General features: G+C 43.6%; 2 protein-coding genes across 5 annotated transcripts in view; one reads left to right on the top strand and one right to left on the bottom strand.

Annotated features, from left to right (window-relative positions):
- IGF2BP2 (insulin like growth factor 2 mRNA binding protein 2) overlaps positions 1 to 26,904 on the top strand; it is a 184,793-nt gene that overhangs the window by 94,541 nt on the left and 63,348 nt on the right. The window lies entirely within an intron of this gene.
- On the bottom strand, positions 17,359 to 20,757 carry LOC116479932 (putative uncharacterized protein IGF2BP2-AS1). Its single transcript, XM_032171833.1, has 2 exons — positions 20,697 to 20,757; positions 17,359 to 17,726 (listed from the first exon to the last, which is right to left on the bottom strand). Exons 1-2 carry the CDS (start codon positions 20,755 to 20,757, stop codon positions 17,359 to 17,361), a joined length of 429 nt encoding a protein of 142 aa, XP_032027724.1.

The following is a 26,904-nucleotide window of genomic DNA, read 5'->3' as shown; positions in this document are numbered from 1 at the left end:
ACCTCAGGTAATCCGCCTGCCTCGGCCTCCCAAAGTGTTGGGATTACAGGCGTGAGCCACCATGCCCAGTCTGGCTCTGATATATTATCTGTAAAATTTTAAACACATAGGGCTTTCTTTGTCTGTCTGTGCTAACATAGGACTTCTGGTGCTTAGCATCTAGTAAATGCTCAGTAAATGATGAGTGGGTACTAACAGTCTTAACCATTCCTCAGTTTCCTTCTCCCTTTGACTGTGGAGCACCCTCTTTTCCTTGGGATCAAGCTTCCTGAATTATACAGAAATGGACTGAAAAAATATGGCTTATCTATCACTTTACATTTTCTCAGGTTCCTCTTTAGTAAAATAAGGATGAGAATAGATGATTTCCAAGATTCTTACTTTGTAGGGACAAGGGGATCAGACGATCGTGTTCTTTGGCAGAGCCTAAGAAGTCTGTGAAATGTCTTATGGCTATCAGCTTTATTGTATCCTCCCCTAGTTCCTAGATGAATAGGGTGGGGAAGCAGGAGAACGCAGTATAGTGGAAGGAAGGGAAGTGGGGTGATGAACAACAGGATAAGAGAACACTGTGGTGGGCAGGTTGGGGGAGGGATTAACAGGACAGTAGCAACATTCCAGAAAGAAGCTGTAACATCCTGAGGTATGTGAACATTTTTCAAAACGTATACACATGGTGTTATCTGTGAGGCCTACAGGGGATTATCTGACTCAACATCCTTTATTCCCACACATTGCTTACATTAAATTTGGGAAAAAAATATTTTCTCTAATTGAGATATGAAGTCCTTGGTCATGTAGCAGTTCAAGCTACCACAGTGACTTTATAATTGTCTTCATATACTCTTCATTTTATTAAAAATTTCTCTTTCCAACCTGGCTGCTTAAAAGCATTGTTTTGATTTTAGAGAGCTTGAGACATGGGTCTTGCAGAAGGAGGCCAGCCGTCTCCCTAGGGAGGGTCCTTGTAGTATGTTGGGGGCTGGGCAAGGGGTGCTTGCCTTAGAGGGTTTTGAAGTCCCAGATTTGGATCTCAGTTTTACAGTTTCAGGTTTCACACCAGTCTAACTATATCAAGACTTGATAGTGAGTCAAGGTGTCAGCTGTTTATCATACTGAGAAATACTAAAAATCCTGTACTGTTTGTACCAGCTGGTCAACATAGTCTTCCCTGGAGAAGCCACATTGCTGCTGAAAGATTGGTTGGTGCATGTTAGGGAGTTGCTTGGTTTTATTAATTCAACAGATCTTTTCTGAGTTTCCCTTTGCATGCCAAGTACTGAGGAAGGTACCAGGATTAAGAAAAAATTCTAGCTTTCAAGGCCTCACACTCCCAATAGAGAAAAAGCCACATAAACAAACATCAGAGCCATGTGCTTAGTGCTATAGAAAAGGGATATACAGGGTTCCTGGGGGCAGAGAGGAGAGGCTGGCAATATATGTTTTGAAGGAGGGTTGGAGTTTCCCAGATGGACCAGAGAGAACAACGAGTGCACAAGACTAGAGGCAGGAGCTGAACGTACTCCGGAAACCACAAGAAGTCCAGAATGATCTTTTCTTTTTTTTTTTGAGACGGGGTCTTGCTCTGTCACCCAGGCTGGAGTGCAGTGGCGTGATCTCGGCTCACTGCAAACTCTGCCTCCCGGATTCACGCCATTCTCCTGCCTCAGCCTCCTGAGTAGCTGGGACTACAGGCACCCACCCCCACGCCCGGCTAATTGTGTGTGTGTGTGTGTGTGTGTGTGTGTGTGTGTATTTTAGTAGAGATGGGGTTTCACCGTGTTAGCCAGGATGGTCTCGATCTCCTGACCTCGTGATCCGCCCGCTTCGGCCTCCCAAAGTGGGAGTTGGGATTACAGGCGTGAGCCACTGCGCCTGGCCAAGAATGATCTTTAAAATTTATTGTCATGAAGCCTTAAAGACTGATAAGAAATTAGGTCCTTGAAACTTACTTGCTGAGAAGTCTGTAAAATTCATAGTGACTAGTCATGGTTCCCCCCTAACCTAGAAAGTGATGCAGGCCTGGCGCAGTGACTCACGCCTGTTATCCTAGCACTTTGGGAGGCTGAGGTGAGCAGATCACCTGAGGTCAGGAGTTCAAGACCAGCCTGGCCAACATGGTGAAACCTCATCTCTAGTCTCTACTAAAAATACAAAAATTAGCTGGTGTGGTGGCACATGCCTGTAATCCCAACTACTAGGGAGGCTGAGGCAGGAGAATCACTGGAACCCAGGAGGTGGAGGCTGCAGTGAACCAAGATCGCACCAGCCTGGGTGATACACAGTGAGACTCCATCTCAAAAAAAAAAAAAAAAAAAAAGTGGTGCAGCTACACAGCCTGCTCTTTGTCTTCTCTCCTTCTTGGTTCCATTCTGTACAGCAGTGATTTTCCAATTTTGGTCTCTGTATCCCTTTATACTCTTAAAAATTACTGAGGAATCCAAAGAGCTTTTGATATTTACCACATCTGGAGTTAAAACCAAGGAAGTTTTAAAGTATTTATTCATTCATTTTTTTAAAAAATTACATTTTAATGTAAACATCAGTTTATTTAAAATAACTATTTTCTCAGTACTAAACATTAACCATCAGAGAAATGTGAGTTAAAACCACACTGAGGTATCATCTTATACCAGTCAGAATGGCTATTATTAAAAACTCAAAAAACAACAGATGTTGGGGTGGATGCAGAGAAAAAGGAATCCTTGTACCCTGTTAGTGTGAATGTAAATTAGTACAACCTCTATGGAAGACAGTATGGAGATTTCTTGAAGAACTAAAAATAGAACTACCATCATCTCACTCCTGGGCATCTACCCAAAGGGAACCATTGTATAAAAAAGACACCTGGGCTGGTGTCTTGGGAGGCCAAGGCGGGCGGATCACCAGAGGTCGGGAGCTCGAGACGAGCCTGACCAACATGGAGAAACCCCGTCTCTACTAAAAATACAAAATTAGCCGGGCCTGGTGGCGCGTGCTTGTAATCCCAGCTACTCAGGAGGCTGAGGTATGAGAATTGTTTGAACCCTGGAGGTGGAGGTTGTGGTCAGCTGAGACTGTGCCATTGCACTCCAGCCTGGGAAACAAGAGCGAAACTGCGTCTCAAAAAAAGAAAAGACACCTGCACTTGTATGTTTATCATCGCACAGTTCACAATAGCAAAGCCGTGGAATCAACCTGGGTGCCCATCAACAGATGATTGGATAAAGAAAAGGTGGCATAAATATACCATGGAATACTATGCAGCCATAAAAAGGAATGAAATTATTTCTCTTGCAGCACCATTTATATTTCACAGTATCTATGTGAAATAACTCAAAAACAAAGTTAAATACTGCATGTTCTCACTCATAGTGGGAGCTAAGCAGTGGCTACACATAGACATAAAGATGAAAATAACAGACACTGGGGACACAAAGGGGAAAGGGTGGGAGTGGGGTGAAGGCTAAAAATTAACTATTGGGTACAGTGTTCACTATTTGAGTGACTGGTTCAATAGAAACCCAAACTTCATTATGCAATATATCCATTTAACAAACCTGCACACGTACCCTGGATACATAAAAACCGAAACAATATTTTTTCTAAAGTAAAAAAATCTTAGAATGGATACATTGTTTTACCTTTCTGTTTTTACAAATCTCTCTAATGCCTTGCTTAAGAGAAGATACATATATTCGCATGTCTGCCTCTGCATTCAATCTGATGCAATACATTATTTTGGTTGAAAAATATGAAGGAAATCTGGGTTCATCCAGATATGTGGCAAAGAGTATTTTAATAGCCTTTTCAGATAATTGTGGATATTCTTCTTTGATACTATACCAAAATTTGACAAGCAGTAGTTTCTTAAAGGTTAGTTGCCATGTAGTATCTGAAACCATATGAACGTTAATATTCTGTTATGTGAAAATTTTTTACTAATGCAGGGTTTTGTAGCATTATACATTAGTCATTTGGAAAATATTGGGTCACTGGGTTATTCAGATCTTCCGGATGTTGATGTTGCACCATACAATATCAAAAAATTACATTCATCACTATCGTGACGAGTATTGGGAAGCTGCAAGCTCGTAATAGTAAATACAAGTATTCCAAAATTCTAGTTCTTAAGAGGTCAAATTTTATCATTGGCAACAAATACTGTGAGTTGTTTTATTTGAAGTGACAGGCTCACTTTATTCATTTCGAGAAAAATTTGTGAGAGCTACCCAGATCTGAATGGTCATCACTGTCTGTCTGTTCTGTCAAGTACAAATGACATACCCAGGAAGAAAGTGGCCATTTCAGCTCCTAACTCAAATGATCACACAGTTGCCTTTCCTGAGACATCTTACTTCAGGATGCAGCAACAGTGTTTTCTGAATACTTTCCATTTTGTCACACCAAATATTTTAAAAGATCTGCATTCCAGGGTCAAAATTTTTGGAAAAAAAAAAAAAAAAGCAGTAATCTTTACTGCTTTGTCAAGGACAGTTTTAAGTGAAGCTGGCTTTCCCCCCTCCACTAAGAGTACACAACAGTGAGCGTACGACTCGGTGCAGTGTGAAGCCACTGCATTGATGCAGCGTCAGGCACTGGCAGTTTTACCCACCATTGCTTTTGCACCATGAGTGAAAATATTAACACGATAAACAAGGCAAATAACATCTTGGTGTGATTAGGAAAATGGGGTTTACCTAATAACCCGTGAAAGGGTCTTGAGGATCCCAAGGGTGTGCAGATCACGCTTTGAGAACTTGTGTCATAGCGTTCGAATCCTGCTCCTGCTGCTTATGAGCTGTGAGCCTTTGGGAGGTTTTTTGTTTTTTTTTTTTTTTTTGAGACAGCGTCTCACTCTGTTGCCCTGGCTGGAGTACAGTGGCGTGATCTCGGCTCACTGCAACCTCCGCCTCCCGGGTTCAAGCAATTCTCCTGCTTCAGCCTCCTGAGTAGCTGGGACTACAGGCATGCGCCACCACGCCCGGCTAATTTTTGTATTTATAGTAGAGATGGGGTTTCACCATATTGGCCAGGCTGGTCTCGAACTCCTGACCTCGTGATCCGCCCACCTCAGCCTCCCAAAGTGCTGGGATTACAGGCGTGAGCCACTGCACCCGGCTCCTTTGGGAGGTTATTGGACCTTTTCGTGACTGTATGCTCTCTGTATAATGGGTGTCGTAATAGTACCTACCTCACTAAGCAAATCTGTTCAATAGTTAAACCATAAATATTAATTAGTATTTTAAAAACTATAAGACTCACCTAGTTTTTTGATTTTGTGATTGGCTGGTTGATGGGCTGGGGAAATGCCCAAAGACCTGCTTGCCTTGAAGCTGTCTCCTCTGTCAGTCTTCCAGGATGAATGAGACGTCCACCATTGTCATTTTACCTTTATGGTGGTAAAGTACATGTTAACTGAGTTAAAAAACAAAAGCACAAAAAGCCCATATCCTAGAAGGGGTAACATGTTAGTGAACGACTTAACGGGGGTTGGTGAATCTGGTTAACCTACCAACTCTTGCCACCCAAGTCAAGGCGCTGATGGGCTGGAGGAGAGGAGAGCGCCTGATGAAGGGAGCAAGGGGAAGGGGTTCAGGAGCAGCAAGGGTCTGGCGCTGTTGCAAAGCTGGAAGGCAGCGTGAGAGTGCGGAGCAGAGGGCGCTCTAGGGTGGGGTGGAGCGGGCAGCAGTAACTTTGCCTCTCATAGGCTGGGGTTGGCCCTGGTCACTTCTTTATTTTGTGTGAATCGCAAACATAGTTGAGGGATACATAACGGAAGTGCCCCTCCCTATGCATTCTCCAGCTGTAGGGTACAGTCATCTCTGGGGCATTATAGTAAAGCTCATTAGTTCAGACCTGACTAATGTTGAACTCATGACTGTTGAGATGTAGGTAGTGCAGTATACAGAAATGAACAAGAGCTCTGGAATCAGGCATGTCAGGGCTGGAATCCTGGATCCACAGACTAGCTGCATGGCCTTGGGTAAAAGATTTATCCTTTCTAAATCTCTGTTAGTCTCTGCAAAATGGGCTGCCAGTATCTCATGAGGGGATTCTAAATATTGAGAGGGCATATGATAGACATTCAGTAAATGCCTCTTGCCTTCCCTGTGCCAACTTTGTTTATCCTCCACTCCATCTAATTTATAATATTCAAACAGTGTCATCATTGCGTTTTTAGTTTTATTAAGAAATTGAATTTTTAGGAAAAAAGTAAATATAGGAAGAAGAAGGATTATGATGCTACTGATTCTCCAGGAATTTCAAGTAAAGTGTTTTTCACAAAACCATTACTCTTCCTCTTCGCTGTTTCTGGGACCCCCTGAGGTGTTCTCATCCACAGCACTACCTTTTTGTTCACCTGTTCAACCTGTGAATAATCCAATTACTGCTCTGTCTTTGAGGCCAAGAGCCTCAGTCCAAGCCAGCCATGTTCATGCCGTGTCTGCCCCAAGCGAGGAGGCTAAGGCTGGTGCATAGCCTGCTCTGTGAGGCCCCTCCCCGCAGCCTCTGGATCTGCCCAGACTAACCTTCCGGAGGGCTCTGCATCTCCCTTGCTGTTCTTAACAATCTCCATTGCTCCTGTGATTTCTTTTTTCTTTTTCTTTTACTTTTTTTTTTTTTTTTTGAGATGGAGTCTCGCCCTGTCGCCCAGGCTGGAGTTCAGTGGCATGATCTGGGCTCACTGCAACCTCTGACTCCCAGTTTCAAGCGATTCTCCTGCCTCAGCCTCCCGAGTAGCTGGGATTACAGGTGCCTGCCACCACACCCAGCTAGTTTTGTATTTTTAGTAGAGATGGGGTTTCACCATGTTGGCCAGGCTGGTTTCAAACTCCTGACCTCAGGTGATCCACCCGCCTTGGCCTCCCAAAGTCCTGGGATTACTACAGGCATGAGCCACCATGCTCGGCCTCCTGTAATTTCTTCTGTTGTTTCCAGAATCTGGCTGGCTGCACCTTTTTTTCCCACAACCCCCTTGGTGAGTTTCAGAGAACCTTGTGGTCATTAATGTATCTATTTTCACAGCCTCCCCAGAAACAAGCCTCTTCTGTATTACAGATCAAAGAACCTGTTACTGACACAAAAGGCATCTAGCCAACTGGACTTCCCCACACAGAAGGCAGGCCCTGTTCTAATCTTGCCTTGGCTTTTGACTTGCTGTGTGGCCTTTGTTTCCTCATCCAACGATAATATCTACCTCCCAGGAATGCTGGAGAGCAGCAAATGTTAAGAACTGTTCTCTGAAGGCTGAGAGATAGGTATTGGGTCTATTACAGTGGCAGAGAACTCAAAGCACTTTATAGGAATCTAATTTGTGCTTTATCTTTGTGAGGTAGATAAGTGGCAGGTGTTCTTGTGCCCACTTTATACCTTTAGGAATGTGCATTTCACCATCTCATTTTAGCAGTTCCTACCACTTCCCCTTTCCAGACCTACAGGAAATTTCCATCTGAATGGAGACTGAAGACATTCAGATGTGTACCCAGCAGGGTTTGTAATTTCATTCATTCCCCAGTTTGTGTGTCTTGTTTCATTTTTGGTGAGGGATGGAGAGGCCCTTCTCTGACCCTGGGTCCATTCCTCCTCTGACCCTGGGTCCATTCCTTATTACCTTTTGAGTTCCAGTCCCTTTTCTCAATCTTTCATCTCTTTCATCTCTCTGTAGCATTTGGCACTAATGATGATTGCACCTTTCCAAAACTTGTTGGTGAAATTATACTCTCAGAATTCTGCCTCTGTGACTAGCTAACCCTGGTCCCGCTCACCTGTTCTCCTAAATACAGGCATGATCTGAGAGGTGATCTCATCCATTTTCAAGGTTTTAACCAACACTAGTGTTCAGCTTCTAGTCCTGGATTAAGTAATTAATTTATTAATTTATTTTTTGGCGGTTTCACCCTGATGTGCAGGCTGTAGTGCAGTGGCATGTTCATGGCTTACTGTAGCTTCAACCTCCTGGGCTCAGGTGATCCTCAGCCTCCCAGGTAACTGGGACTACAGACACACATGCCCAACTGATTTAAAAAAAAAAAAATTTTGTAGAGATTGGGGTCTCAATATGTTGCCGAGGCTGGTCTAGAACTCCTGGCCTCAAGCAATCCTCCTGCTTTGGCCTCCCAAATGGTAGGATTACAGATGTGAGTCACCACAGCCAGCCTAGTCCTGAATTTGTAACTTCTCATTTGATACTTCTTAGATTATACTGACATCATGCAAATTCCATGTATTTAGAATGGAATTGACCTCCTCTCCTCTACCCCAACTGTCCACCAGAAGAAAACAATATTAGTCCCTTCTGGATGAACCTAATTATGTCAAGTTCTGCTAGTAGTTCAGACCTTGTTGTTATCTGAAGTTCTTTCTTTTTGTCAACCCGCACATCTAATTTGTGACCTTTAACACCCTCCCCCTGTCCTAATATTCAGGTTTGCATCATGTAGTATCATTGCTCTCCTACTGTGTCCCCTGCCAACAACCTCAGCCCACTGCAGTCAGACGGTTAGCCTTCTGGAAATGTACATCTTGCTTTTTCACCACTTTCAAACCTTTCCATGGCCATCTTTTGCCTTAAAACAATTATATTGATTATCTGTTGCTATGTAACAAACCCAAACAAAGTGACATAAAATAACCACCATATTATCAGACTCACAGATTCTGTGGGTCAGGAATTTGGAAAGGGTACAGTGGGATGGTTTGTCTTGGCCCTGTTATGTCTGAGGCCTCTGCTGGGAATATTCAAAAGCTGGGGTGAATTGACATCTAAAGGCTTACTTGTTCACATCCTTGGCGATTTGATGCGGCCTGTCAGCTGGGACCTCAGCTGGGGCTGTTGGCTGGAACAGTGGCCTCTCCATGTGTTGCTTGCTCTTCCTCACAGCATGGTGGCTGGCTTCCAAGAGCAAGCATTCCTAAGAAAGGCATGCTATGATCTGGTTTCAGCAGTCACAAACTATCACTGTCACCGTGTTCAGAAGCATGACTATCAAGGGGGAGGAAATATAGAATTCCATCTCTCAATGGGAGGAGTGTCAAAGTCACACCATAAGGAAAGCATATAGGCAAGATTCTGATGCATTCCTTTTTGGGAAATACAATGCACCAAACAAAGTCCAGACTGTGATATGGCGATTCCTTTAAAATCTGGCCTACCTTGCCTTTTAAATAGAACACTAGAACACTATCACTCACAGAACCCTTCCTAGTGCCAGGCACCATGTTGAAAGCAACTTCTGCATTCCTATCTGATCTAACAATTCTGAGAGTTTAGATGAAGGAGCTGAACCGGGAAAGTTAAAACAACTTTGCTAAGGGTCATTCAGTTAATAAGTAGCTGGGTGGGCTTTGAACTCGGAACCTTTGACTCCAGTCTGAACTTCTGGGCTATATCGTCTCCACCTCTACCAGGGCAAAAACCTAGGTACAGGGAGAGAGGGAAAAAAGGGATAGCAGTCACAAAACCTATGAGGAATTAGTTTTAATTTAGACTCTGACCTCCCCACTTGTCTAGTTGCAGTCCTGGAAAGCTTATGACTCAACGGAAACAAGACTGTTGTTGGCCAATTGACAGATCAAGCTACCTTAGTCTGCAGACCACATGTCACCCCAGTGGACAAGAAGATCCCAGGGAATGATCTCAGTGACTGTGTCTGCCTCTTCAGACCTTAGCCGGGCGATTTTGCTCACGTGCTGTCTGGAAGGCTCTCTTCTTCTGGTTCTCTCCTTATCTGTTCATTCCTGCCTGGGTCCTGGTGCCACTTAGGACTTTTTGGCCCAAGCATGTGTTTGCTGTGACCACATGCTCATTGCAGCCCCACGTAGAGTTACAGAAATTTGTCTCTGCATAGTCTGGCACTGGATTTGTCTCCTTCAGCTTCCCTGGGATTGCCCAGACCGAATCTGCTTACCCCCTTTGGTTGCCTCCCAGCTTTGCTCGATGCTGTTTTCTCTGCAGGATCACTGTCTTTTTGTCCTCTTCTTTACTTGGATGATGCCTACTTTTCCTTCCGGTTCCTACACCCTCCCTCAAGGCTAGGTATAGCCTTTCCTCTGAGCTCCCATCGTATGCTGTCTGTTCTTCTGGAGTGATTTCACCCCATTCCATACTCATCTGTTGTTTAGTTCCATGGGACCCTCACTAGCCTGGGAGCTCCAGTAAGGAAGAAACTACATGTCATACACAAGTTTGGAGCCCTCAGCGCCTGTTCAGAGCTAGACATCAAAAACAGTTGGTCCTCCTGAGGGGCTTGGCCCAGTGCTGGAACACCTGTGCTAGTTCCTGTCTGTTAATGGATTGACTGGGGTGGATGCCACCAACAGAGACACTGGGGTGGGAAGAAGGTTCGGGGATCTGGAGACTCAGAAGATGTGGCTTCTCATCCTAAATACTGTTGTTTGCCTTTGAACAAATCACTTCTCTGGGATGCAGCATCCTTGTTTATGAAGTGAAGGGATTGGCCTAACCACCTTCCCAGCCCTAATACCCTGTGAAAATGACTTTATCTGATAAGCTTTTGACTGTAGGCTGCTGTGGACCCAAGCAGTGAGTTCTAAGTATTGAAAATATGACCCAATATCATCATTTCCAAGGGATAGAAACTTAGCTGTTTGCGTAATTTTGATTGTGCTCCGATGTGGAACTGTGGCCGACTGGATTTGATGGAATCATAAACATGTTCACAAACCTTTCCCACTTCCCACATAAACCTCAACAGATCTCAATTCTGAAGACATAAAAGTCTCTGTTGATTTGTATTGGTTCTCTCCAGCTTAGCCAACGAGAAACGTTTCAACAGTTTTCAACTCTTATTTAGCAAAGGCAGAACAAAATGACATACCCCTTTGGGAACAAAACAAAGCATGTTTTTATGGCCAAGAGTTTTCTCTATATTAAAATGAAGGCTGATTCTGAAAACACTCTCTCAGAGTGAGTTCTTGTAACTCAATTATAATTACATAATTAGGTATCATTTGTACATATATATGTTTATAGCACGTACATATATGTACTGTGTATATGTATATGTGTGTTTGTATATTTGTTTATATAATTATAAAATTAAATAAATTATTTAAAAACACAGCATCAGGCCAGAGTTCTCTACCCGCCAGCCCTGATGTAAAAAGGGCTGTTCCTACAGTTTTCCAGTGAGCTGTGAGCAGCTGAGGTGTCATTTCTCAGAGTCTCTGTGTAACCTCCACCAGACTGATTTTTCTTAGTTTGATTATCCCAGGTCTGGATGCTACAAGCCTCTCACTTTACCTTCCCTGTTTCCACCTTCCCACCATATCACTTACTTCCAAGCTCACTGTACCGCCTCCAGAAAGCACAAAATGACATAAAATTGAAAACTTAAATCCATCAATACTGCTCCTCATAAAAGTTCATCTCGCAGTTGGCTGGTGGAGGAAGTAGAAGGCAGTGCTGTAGTAAAGCGTGATTCAGTTCTTGTTGCAGTTTCTTCCTTACTTTTTGAAAATAACCCGTGAAGCTGAATTACTCTCATCTTGTATCTCTCTGCAGTGGCATATCCTGATGGTGATTTCCTCTTTTTGTGCCTCAGTTTCACCCCCTATGAAATGGGGATAAACACTTGCGGCTGGGCACGGTGGCATGCGCCTGTAGTCCCAGCACTTTGGGAGGCTGAAGTGGGAAGATTGCTTGAGGCCAGGAATTTGAGACCAGCCTGGGCAACATAGTGAGACACTCTCTCTAAAAAAAAAAAATTAACCAGATGTGGTGGTGCGTGCTACTTAGATGACTGAGGCAGGAAGATCCCTTGAGCCCAGGAGTTTGAGGCTGCAGTAAGTGGACCAGATGTACTCCAGCCTGGGTGACACAGCTAGACTCTGTCTCTAAAAATAAAATTAATAAAATTAAAAAAAAAAAAAAAGTACTTGCCATCTGAAAGTTTCTAAGAACTGCCAAGGATGCTGGTTAGTGGTAAGTGAATGGTTGCTTAAATAGAAGACATATCTGCCACCCAGAAGAAAAGCACCTCACAAACAGAAAACACTGCCCTGACTTGCTAAAAGAGCCTTCTTTTAAAGCAGAAAAAGCCAGGAAGAAAGCCAGCATTGCTGAAGTTTACCCAGGCCCTGTTAGCCCTGATGTCAAAAGAACTCACTAGGTGGGCTGGTTCATGACTTTTCAGATGAGAGTGAGGGAGGTGGTAGACAGAGAAGAGGAAGACAGGTGCATAGAGACCTACTTGAGGCTTAGACTGATAAACAGTGTTTTATTAGTCTGGAGGAAACCAGCATGAAAGTACAGTTTTTAGACAGACTTGATTGCCAATTAAATACATAATTCACTTGCTGAGATGAGGAGGTAGCAAAATTAAAAGTTTAACCATTAAAAAGAGAAAAGAAAAAAAACTACTTGAAAGAAGAGTGGGCCTGGTGCAGTGGCTCATGCCTGTAATCCCAGCACTTTGGGAGGCCGAGTCGGGCGGATCACTTGAGGTCAGGAGTTCGAGACCAGCCTGGCCAACGTGGTAAAAACCCGTCTTTACTAGAAATACAAAAATTAGCCGAGCATTGTGGTGGGTGCCTGTAATCTCAGCTACTCGGGAGGCTGAGGCACGAGAATTGTTTGAACCTGAGAGGCAGAGGTTGCAGTGAGCTAAGATTGCACCGCTGCACTCCAGCCTGGGTGACAGAGCGAGACACCATCTCACAAAAAACAAATAATAATAATTTAAAAAAAAAGAAAAAGAAGAGTATGAGCCTCTCCTTCATATGTGTCATTCATTAATTGGTTAAAATCCACACACTAATTTTTTGTTACTTTAATTAAGATGCCTGGGGCTTCTTACTGTATTGACAGTACACAGGAGGTGGCGTTTATGAGTGCTTCCTGACATCTGCCCACTCACATGTGTGCAAGCGTGTACACACACAACTTGTAGGCATCCAAATGTCTTTTCTGTCTCTCCTTTGACCACATTACCCTTGAAGGACGTTTCCCTGTGTCTGCTGCACTGTAATGGAGTTCAACTGTTTTCGACTACCTTCTCACACAGCAGTTACTGTCTGGTTTCAGAATTTCTTACTGATTATGTAAAGCATAATGACACCAGCCCTCACATGCAGCTCAAGGAGGAACAGCTCTGGACCTCAGTTTCCTAATCTGCAAAATGAGCTTCTTCCAAAGCCTGAAGCGGAGGTTCTTCTTTGAAGAATGTCAGCTGTAAGATCTGCCTCTGAATAACTGGCTGGGTGGAGTGGGTTCAGCAGCATGCCTTCCTAGTGGCCTGTCAGTGTCCTTAGATATCACAGCAGACCAACATCCAGTTAAGAGCTGCTATGAGCAACAAGCTTCATTTCCATTGCTGTGCTAGAGGGCTCCCCTGGCTCACCAGAGCCAATTGTATGCATCCTTTCCAATTTCTGTTTTGGTGATATCATGTTAGTAGCTTTAAATAGGCTTTGGGGGCCGGGCGCGGTGGCTCACGCCTGTAATCCCAGCACTTTGGGAGGCCGAGGAGGGCAAATCACCTGAGGTTGGGAGTTCAAGACCAGCCTGACCAACATGGAGAAACCCTGTCTCTACTAAAAATACAAAATTAGCCGGGGGTCGTGGTGCATGCCTGTAATCCCAGCTACTCGGGAGGCTGTGGCAGAAGAATTGCTTGAACCCAGGAGGCAGAGGTTGTGGTGAGCCGAGATCGCACCATTACACTCCAGCCTGGGCAACAAGAGCAACACTTCATCTAAAAAATAAATTAATTAATTAATAAAATAAAATAAATAGGCTTTGGTGAGAGTATTTACACCACAGAAATTGGCAAAAACTACAGATTGCTTTACCTCCCCCTGCAAGAGCCATTTTTAAAATATTTACCATAATAGCACTAGATATGTCTGTTAGTCTAGTGCTCTCACTTAGCTGGTAGCCCTTTCTTATAGACCGTGGCCAGAGACTGAAGACTCCTCGAAGGTGGCACACAGGTTCAATGCTCTGCTTTATGCTCAGTGCCCACAAGCTCCTTGTTGATGGAAGGTTGCCTGGGGGAGAATATTTTCCCACTTTCCGGGGGATTTCACTTTAGAAGGGACATATTGCAGATATATTAGAATTGTACATCTGCAGCTGTTTCCACACCAGAGTTTGAGTTTGTATTTATTCATGGCCCTTGGATTCAGTGTGGTTTGCTTTTCTCATTTGAGTTTGTTTCTATCAAGACTCACTTCTTCATACTCCAACTTTCCTTCCCTTCCCTTCCCTTCCCTTCCCTTCCCTTCCCTTCCCTTCCCTTCCCTTCCCTTCCCTTTCCTTCCTTTCCTTCCTTCCTTCCTTTCCTTCCTTCCTTCCTTTCCTTCCTTCCTTCCTTTCCTTCCTTCCTTTCTTTTTTGAGACAGAGTCTCGCTCTCTCACCCAGGCTGGAGTGCAGTGGCGTGATCTCGGCTCACTGCAACCTTCACCTCCCAGGTTCAAGTGATTCTCTTGCCTCAGCCTTCCAAGAAGCTGAGATTACAGGTGCGCACCACCACGTCCGGCTAATATTTGTATTTTTAGTAGACAGGGTTTCACCATGTTGGCCAGGCTGGTCTCGAACTCCTGACCTCAGGTGATCCACCTGCCTCGGCCTCCCAAGGTACTGGGATTACAGGCGTGAGCCACCACACCCAGCCTGTACTCCAGTATTCACTCCCCAGTCAACACTCCTGGTCATTTTCCAAGCTCATCCCTGCCTTTTTTCTGCTTAACTCCTAGGAATGTTCATGCAAATAAGATGAAACACATGAAGGAAGAGCTCTGCGTAGGGGTGTTTGAGCCTGTTGCTGCAGCAGATTGCTAGTGACAGCCATCTTGTTAGCACCTTTATTCTAGCAAACCCAATCTGTTTTGTCTTTCATACTACTGTTCATCAAAGATATGCAGTATCTTACAGTTTTGTAGAGCTTTGTCATGCCCCACTATCCTTATCTCACAAATAACTGGAATCACAAATGACTGCCCTGTGCAAATCCCTGCAGTGATCTCCCATAGCCTACTGTATCAGTGCGAACTCTTCACCTTATTAAATAAGGCCTCTGCAGTTGTCCCCACTTAGTATTCATCTGTCTCCCCATTAGATGTACCCTATTTTCTCTTGTCCAAAACAGTCTGTTTCTTCCTCTGTCTGCTTCCTCTCCCCACCCAAGGTCATCTCTGACCATCATAGTGCTACTGCGGTCCACACTGAATACGACCTGGCAAGGCATGATTTGGGTCTCTGGCTTCCCAAGAATGTGGTCCTGTAAGCTGTAAGGAGCAGCTTCTTGGGAAGGTCTGGGAAGCCCAGAATAGCCCATCAAAATGGTGGTTCTTGACTCCAAAAGATACAGGATCTTACCTTGGTGTCACTTCTGAGCTGTGTTCATCCTCTCAGTTTCTCAGGTTTTGATCATGGCTTTGCTCTTCCCTGCTTCCTGCTTCCATTTTCCACTCAGATTTAACCCTACCCATCTGCCAGTTCCAGGAGGGAGTTTCTGACTTTCTTTTTTTTTTTTTTTTGAGACAGAGTCTTGCTCTGTTGTCCAGGCTGGAGTGCGGTGGCGCGATCTCAGCTCACCACAACTTCCACCTCCCGGGTTCAAGCGATTCTCCTGCCTCAGCCTCCCGAGTAGCTGAGACTACAGGCATGTGCCACCACGCCCGGCTAATTTTTTGTATTTTTAGCAGAGAGGATTTCACCGTGTTAGGCAGGATGGTCTCAATCTCCTGACCTTGTGATCTGCCCGCCTCGGCCTCCCAAAGTGCTGGAATTACAGGCGTGAGCCACTGCATCCGGCCCTGACTTGTTTTCTGATAGTTACTGCTTTAGCCCTGCACCACATCCCTCTACTCCCTTGGTCTTAATCTTCTCAGCTTCACTATCTGCCCCACTAGTCCAAGGTTCAGCAAATTTTTTTCTGTAGAGGGCCAGATTGCAGATATATTAGGCCCTGTGGCCCATATGGTGTGTGTCACAACTACCCAATGCTGCCAGTGCAGCATGAAAAAAGCTGTGGACAATAGGGAAACAAATTGGGTGTTTTGATAAAACTTTATTTACAGAAACAGGCTTTAGGCTGAATGTAGCACAGGGGCCATAGTTTGCCCACCCCTGCCCTAGTCAGATGCATATTAATGTGCACGCCTAACACCGGTTCATGTAACTGGTTACCAGCCTGAACATTTGATGTTCATTAGTACAGCCCATGCAAAAGATCATGTCTGGGACATGCCCAGCTGGAAATGCACAGTGCAAAGCTGTCAGTGAAGTGAACAGAAAATGCCATTCCTGTTCATTCTCACTTCCTTCCCTCCTTCTCTACATCCCAAGACTGGGGTTTTTCACTTTATAAACTCTCAGTGGTCCCCACTTCCCACCTGATGGGCTTTCCTCATTAGTGCAGCCTGGGACATAGATGTGTCTACTTCTCCTCTGATGAATCCAGGTGCGTTTGTGTCACCTCCTGCATTTGTGTTCTGCACCATTTATTTGCCCCTTAGACAATTAATTCTATATCATTTTGAAGCTTGCTCTCCAGCTCCTGTGGGCCTGCTGATTCACAGTCTTTCTCTTGGAACTCTTGTTTGCTATAGATGTTTTTACAAGTTCTCAGCCATGGCTTCTTTTCTTCCAGCCTTTACAAACCTTTTTTCTTGGCTCACAGATTACAGTCGCTCTATCTCTGACATTGAACAAAGATTTCTAAAACTTGAGTCCTATTCTCAGAGTAAACCTCTCACAGCACAGAAATTCTTCCTTCAAAGGTTTTTTTTTTTTTTTTTGCTTGGACAGCTCAGTTCTTGCATCATATCTATGGGAGGAAGAGGCATCTGTTCTGTCCTGGAGGGAAGTCAGCAGGCAGGACTGAAGAACTCTCAGCACTGAGGAGAATCTTAGGAAGAGGCCATCTGGCCCCAGAGAAGTGAAATACATGCCAGAGTCACGTATCTGGGTGGTGGCCGTGTGCCCGTTGGTCCTGATGCCCACTCTCTCTGTGGCCTCCCAATAAATAGACTGGGGTGCCCAGCCTTCAGGAAACCAGTCCCTCTCAGAGCTCCACGGCTGCCAAAGGCCTGCAAGAAGCCTGGTCAGAGACAGAGAGGACCCTTTACATTCAGATGATCTGAAATGACCAACATGGGCTGAATTGAGAGGCCCAGTTCCATGGGCATAAAGGCAGCCCCTCCTGCTATCTTTTCACTTGTTTATAGTCATCTGTTGAGCATATACAGTACTGGGTGGTGGGATGAGCAAATCACAGGAGGCGGAGTCTGGCTGGGCAGCAGAGATGTAAACAGAGCGTTACAACAGGATGTGATAAATTCCACGAACAAGCCACCAGGTAAGGGCTGTGGGAGCTCTGATCCAGGCTGCGTAGCCTCTCTTCGGCCCCTCAGTTAAGGTAAAATGTTAACCAAGCATGACCTGGAAATGAAGGATGTCCTGCCACTTGCATTCTGATGGCCAGCCAGCGCTGACAGGGTTGGCTTCCTCCATGCACCACCATGGCCCTGAGTAAATACACTCTCCTTAACCAGATCAGGGAGCCCAAGACAGCTGAGGGCTGGTGCTGTGCTTCCCTACCTGCCCCTGAAGAAAAGTAGGAGGTAAATTCCTTACTGAGGACATGAGTGTGGTGACCCGCCCAGCAGTCTTGGCATCTGAGGAGGGCTACAGGATAAAGCAGCCCACTTCCCAGAAAGCTGTTCTTTTTATTGTTAGCAGAGGCATAAGAAGAGACCTCTGAGATTTTCTTTGTTTCTGTTGAATATGGAAAGAGGGAGGGGAAAGAAAAGAGGGATATTCTGTTTTAACACAGAGCATATTTATAAGATTGTATTGTAGACCAAAAGGCAAATCAGTTACATCAGTGTTTATTGGATAAATGCTGCAGAAAATATCATTAAAAGAATTCCAAAAATATACTGGGCAGAAGAATCATTGTCAGAATAAGTAAATAGTTTTCTAAGAGCATTACTTTGATGGAGGCCTTATTTGTGTGTACTAAAAAAATAAAAGTTCTGGTGTTTTTTTTTTTTTTTTAATCTTGTTATTCAATCATACCCTCTACTAACCTAAAACACTCCTAATATATTTAATGGATCTATTTGTTATGCTTTCAAGAAGTGTGGTAAATACCTGTTAAAAACAGAAGAGTATTAGAATAGTAGCTGGAGAGATGCTTTTATTTTAAGATAAAGAGGCATTTAATTTGTTGGTTAAGTGGACCTGGCAGCCACATGTCACAAAGAAGTGAGGAATCAGGCTGGGTGTGGTGGCTCACAGCTATAATCCCAGCACTTTGGGAGGCTGAGGCAGGTGGATCACCTGAGGTCAGGAGTTCAAGACCAGCCTGGCCAACATGGCAAAACCCTGTCTCTACTAAAAATACAAAAAAATTAGCTGGGCGTGGTGACGGGTGCTGGTAATCCCAGCTACTTGGGAGGCTGAGGCAGGGGAATCTCTTGAACCTGGAAGGTGGAGGTTGCAGTGAGCCAAGACCATGCCATTGCACTCCAGCCTGGGCAACAAGAATGAAACTCCATCTCAAAAAAAAAGAAAGAAAGAAAAAAAAAACAAAACGACGAATCATCAGAAGACTGCCCTGATGGTGGGATATACACAGCCACAGAACAGGGTAGAATTGTACTTACACTGCACATTTCAGAGCTGTAGAGTTCTCTTTTCTGAGGATGAAAAGCCAGTAAGAAGAAAATATCTTCTGAGAAGAAAGTTAGTGCTGCTGGCTGTGCTTACCTGTCTCCCAGTGTTTACCTGGCGTGTACTGACTCTGTGTGGGGCGTGATGATTCGTGTCTGAGTCTTGGTGAAAGGTTTATCACCCTCGTGGTTTAACTCAGGAAGTAGGAAGTCTTTGCCATGGGTTCTTGCCAGCCTGTCCAGCCTGCTCTCTTGCCTTTCCTTGGAAGCATTCTCTGCTCCTCTCAAATCAGAGGACTTGAGATTCCTCAAACTCCTGTTCCTGGCTGCCATGCCTTTGTGTGCCTCATTCCCTTAGAGTATCTTCCCTGACCCCTCTATGCTCTCGCTTTTCCCTTTGGCGTATTCTGCCTTCCATTCCTCAGTGTTGCTAAGGTGTTGCCTCTGCCTGGTTCCTTGCCAGGTTTCCCCTCCTGTCTGTCTTGCCCCTCAGGCACCCCCCAGCATGGTGCAGGCTTGTCCCTTGGCAGCGCTGCGTGCGAGGTGCACTCCCTGCCCACTTGCCTCCTGGTTGGGAGCAGGTGGTTCACACTGTCTTTCTGGTATCTAACATAGTAAATGCTTGGTAAGGGTCTGTGGAATAAGTGAAATGAGATTAAGAAAGCCAATAGTCACTTGCCTGAATACTGAGAAAAAGCAAGGCAGAATTCTGTGAAGTTTCCCAGAGTGAATGGGATGGGATAGGTTGGTTGCTTTGTTTTTTGGTAGGGATGGAGTGTTGCTACGTTGCCTAGGCTGGGCTCAAACTTCTGGGCTCAAGCAATCCTCTCGACTTGGCCTCCCAAAGTGCTGGGATTAGAGGTGTGAGCCACTGCACCTAACCATAGGTTCTTTAATATATGAAAAATGATCACCCTCATTTGTAATTAAAATGCAAACAAGATAGTATTTTTCACCTATGGATGGGCAGAAATCAAAAAGTTTGATAGCTCCATGTTTTCAGCTCCCATGTTTCAGATACATGGGGGAACCAGCATTGCACTGTGTGTTGACGTTACAAATGCACAGCCCAATAACTGTTCCACTTTTAGGATTTCACTTCTAGGAGTTTATCTTCCAAGATATGCTCACACGTGCAAAGCGAGATGGATGGATGGATGGATGGATGGATGGATAGCTAGATGATAGATGGATAGATATTCATTGCAGCATTTACTTACTTTTTGGAAACAGCAAAAGATTAGAAACATCTTGTGTCCATCATTAGAAGACCAGTTTAATTATGGTACATTCATAAAACTGAATATTATACAGCTGTCAAAAAGAATAATACTACCCTATACTAAGTGAAAAAATGCATATACAGAGCATTAATGTTTGTGTTCGGGTAAAAAAAAAAAAGGAATGTATGCATGTATGCTTATGTATAGAGTACTCGGGAAGGATTTTTAAAAAACAGGTAATGGGACCTGGAGGACTGAAGGATAGATGTAGAGAGAATTTTTCTACTCTATTCTTTGGTACATTTTGAATTTTGTGCAAAGAATATATAGTACTTGGGCTGGGCGTGGTGACTGACACCTGTAATCCCAGCACTTTGGGAGGCCAAGATGGGTGGATCACCTGAGGTCAGGAGTTCAAGACCAGCCTGGCCAACATGGTGAAACCCCATCTCTACTAAAAACACAAAAATTAGCCGGGTGTGGTGGTGGGCGCTTGTAATCCCAGCTACTTAGGAGGCTGAGGCAGGAGAATCACTTGAACCCAGGAGGTGGAGGTTTCAGTGAGCTGAGATTACACCACTGCACTCCAGCCTGGGCAACAGAGCAAGACTTCGTCTCAAAAGCAAATGAAAAAGAATATGTAGTACTTACTTCTAAAATATAAATTTATTTCAAATATACCAGTTGAGTGGTAGATATAGCTGTTCAGATTTGCTGAGATCCACAGAATCGCAGTGTTAAATATAACGAGAAAGAGCTCCATGTGAAATAAACACTTTTCATTCTGATGTCTCACCAGCACTCCCTACTCCCCTCAAACCCCTGCCTTTGGAGTCTGTGTTACTTACCTGTTACCTTGACCATTGGATCTGGAAAGGGCCTTAGACAGTTATCTAGTGGTGTTGCCATTAAACCAAGCCACCCACTGCTGCTTTTCCAATAAATGTGCCATGCCTTAAGTTTTCCTCACCTGCTGCTAAAGCATATTATTTTAAAAATGTGAAAATGGGTTTTACAGAGCTGTTTAGATCAAAGTCACAATAACAAGTGGAGTATCACTATATTACTAATAAACCAACATCTGAATTATGGGCCAGTGTTCTGTTTCTATGCAGTGGAAATGTGAACTTTGACCTGGTGGTTTATGACAGTGGTACAGTTCCTTGGGTGCAGTTCTGGTCTTCTCATTCACAGTATTACACCAAGATACACAGACACAGACACACACACACAGACACACACACACACAAATATATGTCTCTTACATATATATATATATATGTATATATGTATATATATCTCTGTAGGGCAGGCTATGCAACACCCTCTATTCTGTTCATAGTAAATTTCATGAAATAACCTTATACTTTCAAAATCTGGACACCGGATATTGTACAAGAGTATCCTGGCAGTAATGAAAGTGTAAGCGTAAAGCTTCCTGTTTTAGGAGAGGAAAGAAATGGGTAAATGGAGGCTGTAGGGTCATGACACAAGTAGAGTCACAAACCCGTTGTTTTTGATTTGTAAGCCATCTAGTTATAAAATACAGTGGAGTTTGTCACCTAACTTATTTATTGGGATGTTAAAAATTGTGACCCAAACAAAATTCAAGATTTGTTGAGATTATTTTTTTTCCCAAAATTCAGCATCTATTTGTAGCCTAAGGTCCATGTGGGATACCTCTTCTTTCTGCTCCTTACCTTCTCCTTGCAACAGTTCTGTTTTGCTGTCAAAATGAGGTAAATCATAGATTTAGAAAGAATCTTAACTGTCTCATGGCTGAGACATTAGAGAGGTTGAATGAGTGACTCAGCATCTGTCTGACAACTTGTCTGTGGTGGAGCTGGGGTTCAAATTCTTATCTCCAGTTCCCACTTGGCATATCTCTCACTCTGCCTCTCTGTTGTGTTGGAATAATGGCAGCCTTTGGTACCAATAAAATGTTTTATTAGGAGTGGGGAGAATTATGGAGTTAGAAAATCTAGGGAATGTATTTAAAATTTGTATTTTTTCTTACGTCATTGTTCCGTAGGAAATCAAGGCTTTTTCTTTGCTTATAGACAATAGTAAATAAAAATGTTTGCATTTTCATAAGTATTTATGATTGATTATTGCAAATTGTACATTTCACACCAAGGAAAAAAGGTATTCTCAGTCAGTATGGTAATCAGGGTGCTATTAAATAAAAAAGGAAGCATAATCTGTTGGTTTGACAGTTGCACTTCTCAGCTTCTGAAACCACCCTGAACTAGGTCTTTAGCTGAATCTACAGGTGACTCTGTATAACTTTAGTAGTTTCTCTCCTGATTCATTGCTGGCTCCAGGTCATGCCTTCTAATTAGTTGCCAGATTCATTCACATTTCATAGGAAAACCAGGCACCAACTCTACTGAGCACATCAGGACCAAAGCTGGGAAAGGGGAGTTTGGTGTTTGTAGAGTTTGCAGTTTGTGGAGTACTTTCTCATAATCCTGGGGCTTGATGAAAGGCAAGTGAGAAGAGAGGGCAGGAGCTTATCTACCATGGTGACGGGGACCCTGTGAACAGCAAAGGAGAGAGCACCTACTCAACTCTCTTCTCTCAATCATGCTGCTAAGGACAAGGCTCTAGGCAAGGAAAGGTCCTGAAAGTAGGAGGCACTCCTGGGCTGCGTCCAGGGAAGGAAAAAGAGGTAGGAAAAGGAATTTGAAGCTGTGGTAGTGGGGACTGCCTGTGGCCACCTGCTGAGCCAGGTAGGTCGTTCATGTTATTCACGTCAGGTATTGACTCCCATGTGCACCTCTCTGCTGGCGGGTCCTGCTGGAGCCTGCTCAGCTAATGGTGCTGTCTTGAGAGGAAGCGATGAAAACTCAGGAACCAACTGAGACAGATGCTGTTCATTGTCTTTGTAGGACAGAGAACTCAGAAGATAGTGTGAATCAGCCGCTGGAAGGAATTCTGTGTTTAAGCACCAGAGATGTTAACCCTGTCATGTTCATTCATTCATCAGGTTTACTGAGAGACTGCTGTGCACATGTCACTAGCCTAGAAGCTGTGGATGTGCAGGGATAGGAATAAGATTTGCATAGTTCAGGAAAGACACGGGTCAGAAATCTTGGATTTCTATCAGCACCACTGGAAAAATTATTTGTGCAAAAGTCTAGTCTCCCAAAATTGGTTATAAATCAAGTTTGCATATTTAAAGTTATCTCTGCCCTAATTTTCCCCATTTACAGAACTGATTTAAAGGGATCTTCAGATGAATCCTTGATAAGATGATAAGTTCTTATAATAATAAGAATAATTTATATGCTCTCTTTCCCTAGTTTGTTCATCTGTTTTTAAAGTTGGCTATTCAAGGTTTTACAAAGTAGTTTTTATTGTATTCAAATCATATGACATTAGGTTTGAGAGCTAATGATATTCTTCAGCATTTTATGATGATGTTCACTGATTTGTTCTTCATTGTATCCTAGGAAGTGGTTTTATTTTTTTTATTGGTATTATGTAAGAAGCTATTTTTCTGGCTACCCTCACCTTGTTGATAAATAACTTTTCCTGTAGCGTAAAAAATTTCCTTTTCCTCATCCCCTTTGGAGCAAGTAACCAGAATCACTCGAGGTTTTTTGTTTTATTTTGTTCTTTTTTTTTTTTGTTCTGAGACTGAGTCTTGCTCTCTTGCCTAGGCTAGAGTGGAGTGGTGCGATCTTGGCTCACTGCAACGTCCGCCTCCTGGGTTCAAGGGATTCTTGTGCCTCGGCCTCCCAAGTAGCTGGGACTACAGGCACCCTCCACCATGCCCAGCTAATTTTTGTATTTTTAGTAGAGACGGAGTTTCACCATGTTGGCCAGGCTGGTCTCGAACTCCTGATCTCAAGTGATCTGCCGGCCTCGGCCTCCCAAAGTGCTGGGATTACAGGCATGAGCCATCGCTCCTGGCTGGTCTTTTTTTACTTTCTCCAGTGTATCCCTTCCTGTAACAGAGGAAACTTCAGGAACCAAGGGGCAGACTCTGGGTGTTGGGAAAAGCTGTTCTGACACCCTTCTGGGGCAATGGAGGTGTCCCATGCTGTTATGCACACAATACCTACCCCATCTTTAACTTTCCCACAGTCTGTGGAAACAGTGACTCTATGATACCATTTCCTAGCTGCTATTACATTATAAAGGTACTGTGCAGAAATAGGCATTTAAAGATATTAGGTTCACTTTTAGCAAAAAAAAAAAAAAAAATCTAAAAATACGAGCTAGGAAAAGGCAAGGAGTTGGATTGAGTAACCAACTCTAATTTTATTGCTTTGTTGAAATTAAGTTCTCAGAATTGCTGAGATCAATACTGTCCTATTTTTTGTTCTGTTCACTACTGTACCCCAACACTTAACATAAGTGCTTAGCCTATAATGCGTCCTTAGTAAACATTTATTGAATGAATTTGGAAAAGCTTTTAGTTTAATTTTAGAGATCATCCCATTCTACAGAATCCAGGTGAAATGTCTATTAACCTCCAGTCAAAACATTTGGGTATAGGGGGTTTGGATTGTTCATTCCACCTGACCCTCAGCTAGGTGAGATGGTGCTCTCTTGTGTGAAATGGGAGATACTGTTTGATTTACATGGCAAGAGGAAGGAGTTCCTCTTTAAGGGAGGAGCAAGTGATTTGGCCAACCCTCTCCTGTCTTTCCTGCTCTGTTGGTAGATTCAGGGCTATATTACAGATGAATTTAATTTTCCTTCATCACCATAACGATTATGAGTAAGATCCACATCTGTTATAACTGGTGGGAATAGTTTCTTCTTTTCAGAAGTAAACTGCTGTCACTTTAACACTCATAAACTGGAAATGAAAGAAATTGGCTTGTTTGAAGACCAGTGTCTTTAGTAAGCACCTGTTCCTCTTACAGTCGAAAGACAGAATGTGGGATGGAGTGGGCCAGGAAAAAGAAGCCAGCTCCCAGCAGCAAATGCCCCTGGGGAGCTTGCTGATTGCTGCGCACATGCTGTGCTCCAGACACTGCTTGGGCTGAAGAGGAAGGAAAAAAAAGACACAGGTAGTAGGGGAGGAAGGAAAGGGACAGATTCAAGTGCTGTTTGGAGAACCAAAGAGAACAATTTTTTGGAAACTAATTGACAAGATGCTGAAAGAATGGCACAGTTGGTGATTGGGCATGTGACCCTCTTGGCCTTTACAAAGATGGTTTTGTGTTTACCATGTGCCACACAAAGCAAACATTTATATACTTAGATTATAACTTGTGTTGTATCATGTTTGTACATGTTATTTATCTGAGCTCAGATGATTATGTGTAAATATTTGTTTTTACCCTAGTTAGTCTTAATTACAGATAATGAGTTGAGTACTATGTAAGGGTGACTAATCACTTCTCTAGAAACACAATTTGGTTTCGTTAACTGGAATCTTCATCACAGCAGAATTAAAACATTAAAGAAAATGCTTTTGGTTTTTACTCTGTTTAGACCTTGAAAAACTGAAAGCAGGCATGCAGATGTTTGGCTCATAAAAACTCAGCCTTACGTCTCAAAGTCTCACCTTCCTGAATCCAAATGCATGTTTGTACTCAGGCACACATGAATGTTCTTGCTCTTCTGAGGACTTTGTCTAGCTGTCTGGGATTCACTCCGCCCTTCCCTGTAGAGCAAGCAATCCAAAGAGGAAGTTTCTCAAACTTGATCTGGCCCCATGAGGCTGGGCACCACCCTGGTTGGGGCCAGGGATAAGCGGGTATTTCTTGTGTCACCATTCCACCCTCAGGCCCTTCCATGTATGTGCTGTACCCCGCCGTGCGCCAGGGGAGCCTGACCATCAACCAGAAGTCGGCTAATCCGTGAAGGAATTTACAGTTAATACCTTTATCACCCTCTCTAAAGGGCACTTATATTTAAGTAAATCCTTTTGAGGAGCAAAGAGTGAGCTACCACAGTGAAGTTTCCAAAATAACCCTTCCGGGAGGTGTTTTTGGTCAGCGACTCTACAGTGCAGTTGATGCTGAGAAGGAAAAGCTGGACATCCTTCTGAAGGCACATTTTCTTAACATTCGCCGGTGGAGGGGGACATCTTGACCAAAATTCATTGAACTAAAATACGTGCCTGAAATGTAAATTTTGTTTTTGGTGAATTAATAATTCCAGTGACATTTGAAGAGCAAAACTTTAAATGTATAGAGACCACAAGTCAAAAATATCGCTCCCTAACTGTGATCCCTAACTATGAGACTCAGACAAGGGACTCATCAGCTCCTCAGTGTATTTCTCTGAAAAATGGGAATAACACCTATTTCAAAGGGTAAGGCTTAAATGAGATACTTAGCATCCATGAATGTCAGTAGTAACGGTGATTTGGGAGAACATTCATGCTAAACACGCTGTGAAGAATGTCTTGGGTTTACCTCAGAAACATTAGACTTCATCAAATAAAATAAATTGAGAAACGGGGAAAAGATAGTGTTCAGTGAAGCCCATGGAGAAATTCTAGGAAAACTTGAGCTAAAACTACTTTTCTTTCTCTACATTGCACAGAATGAGTTGAGGAGAGGGATGGTGGAAGGGAGAGGTGGTATTATCGTAGGGAATTGTACACAAACCTTGATAAGGATAATCACAATTTTTTTGTATTAGGGTTTTTGTTTTTGTTTGATTTCTGAATGAGGTCTTTGACCGCCTCCTCCCAAAAAACTGTCATCTTTCTTGGAATAATTATATAGATTTTTAGTCTTCCTTCAGTTCACATAGTCGAGCTATTCACCACTATTCCAGTAAAAGTAGGCTGTTTGGTGGCTCACACCTGTGATCCCAGCACTTTGGGAGGCCAAGGAGGGTGGATCGCAAAGTCAGGAGTTCGAGAACATCCTGGCCAACATGGTGAAACCCCGTCTCTACTAAATATACAAAAATTAGCCGGGCATGGTAGTGGGCACCTGTAGTCCCAGCTACTCAGGAGGCTGAGGCAGGAAAATAGCTTGAACCTGGGAGGTGGGAAGTTGTGATTAGCCAAGATCACATCACTGCACTCTAGCCTGGGTAACAGAGTGAGACTCCATCTCGGGGGGGGGGGGGGGGGGG

This window comes from Hylobates moloch, unplaced genomic scaffold (genome assembly GCF_009828535.3).
Source record: "Hylobates moloch isolate HMO894 unplaced genomic scaffold, HMol_V3 SCAFFOLD_13, whole genome shotgun sequence".
NCBI classification, from domain to species: domain Eukaryota; kingdom Metazoa; phylum Chordata; class Mammalia; order Primates; family Hylobatidae; genus Hylobates; species Hylobates moloch.
This window is presented reverse-complemented; position numbering and strand designations above follow the sequence as displayed.

What these genes read in the sequence shown, in the direction of transcription:
- LOC116479932 (XM_032171833.1), bottom strand. Translation starts at nt 20,757, where the DNA reads ATGGCAACACCACTAGATAACTGTCTAAGGCCCTTTCCAGATCCAATG. An exon ending in TCCAATGGTCAAGGTAACAG is followed by an intron (nt 17,727 to 20,696) that starts GTAAGTAACACA and finishes CATATTCAACAG; the next exon opens with AAACAAAGAAAATCTCAGAG.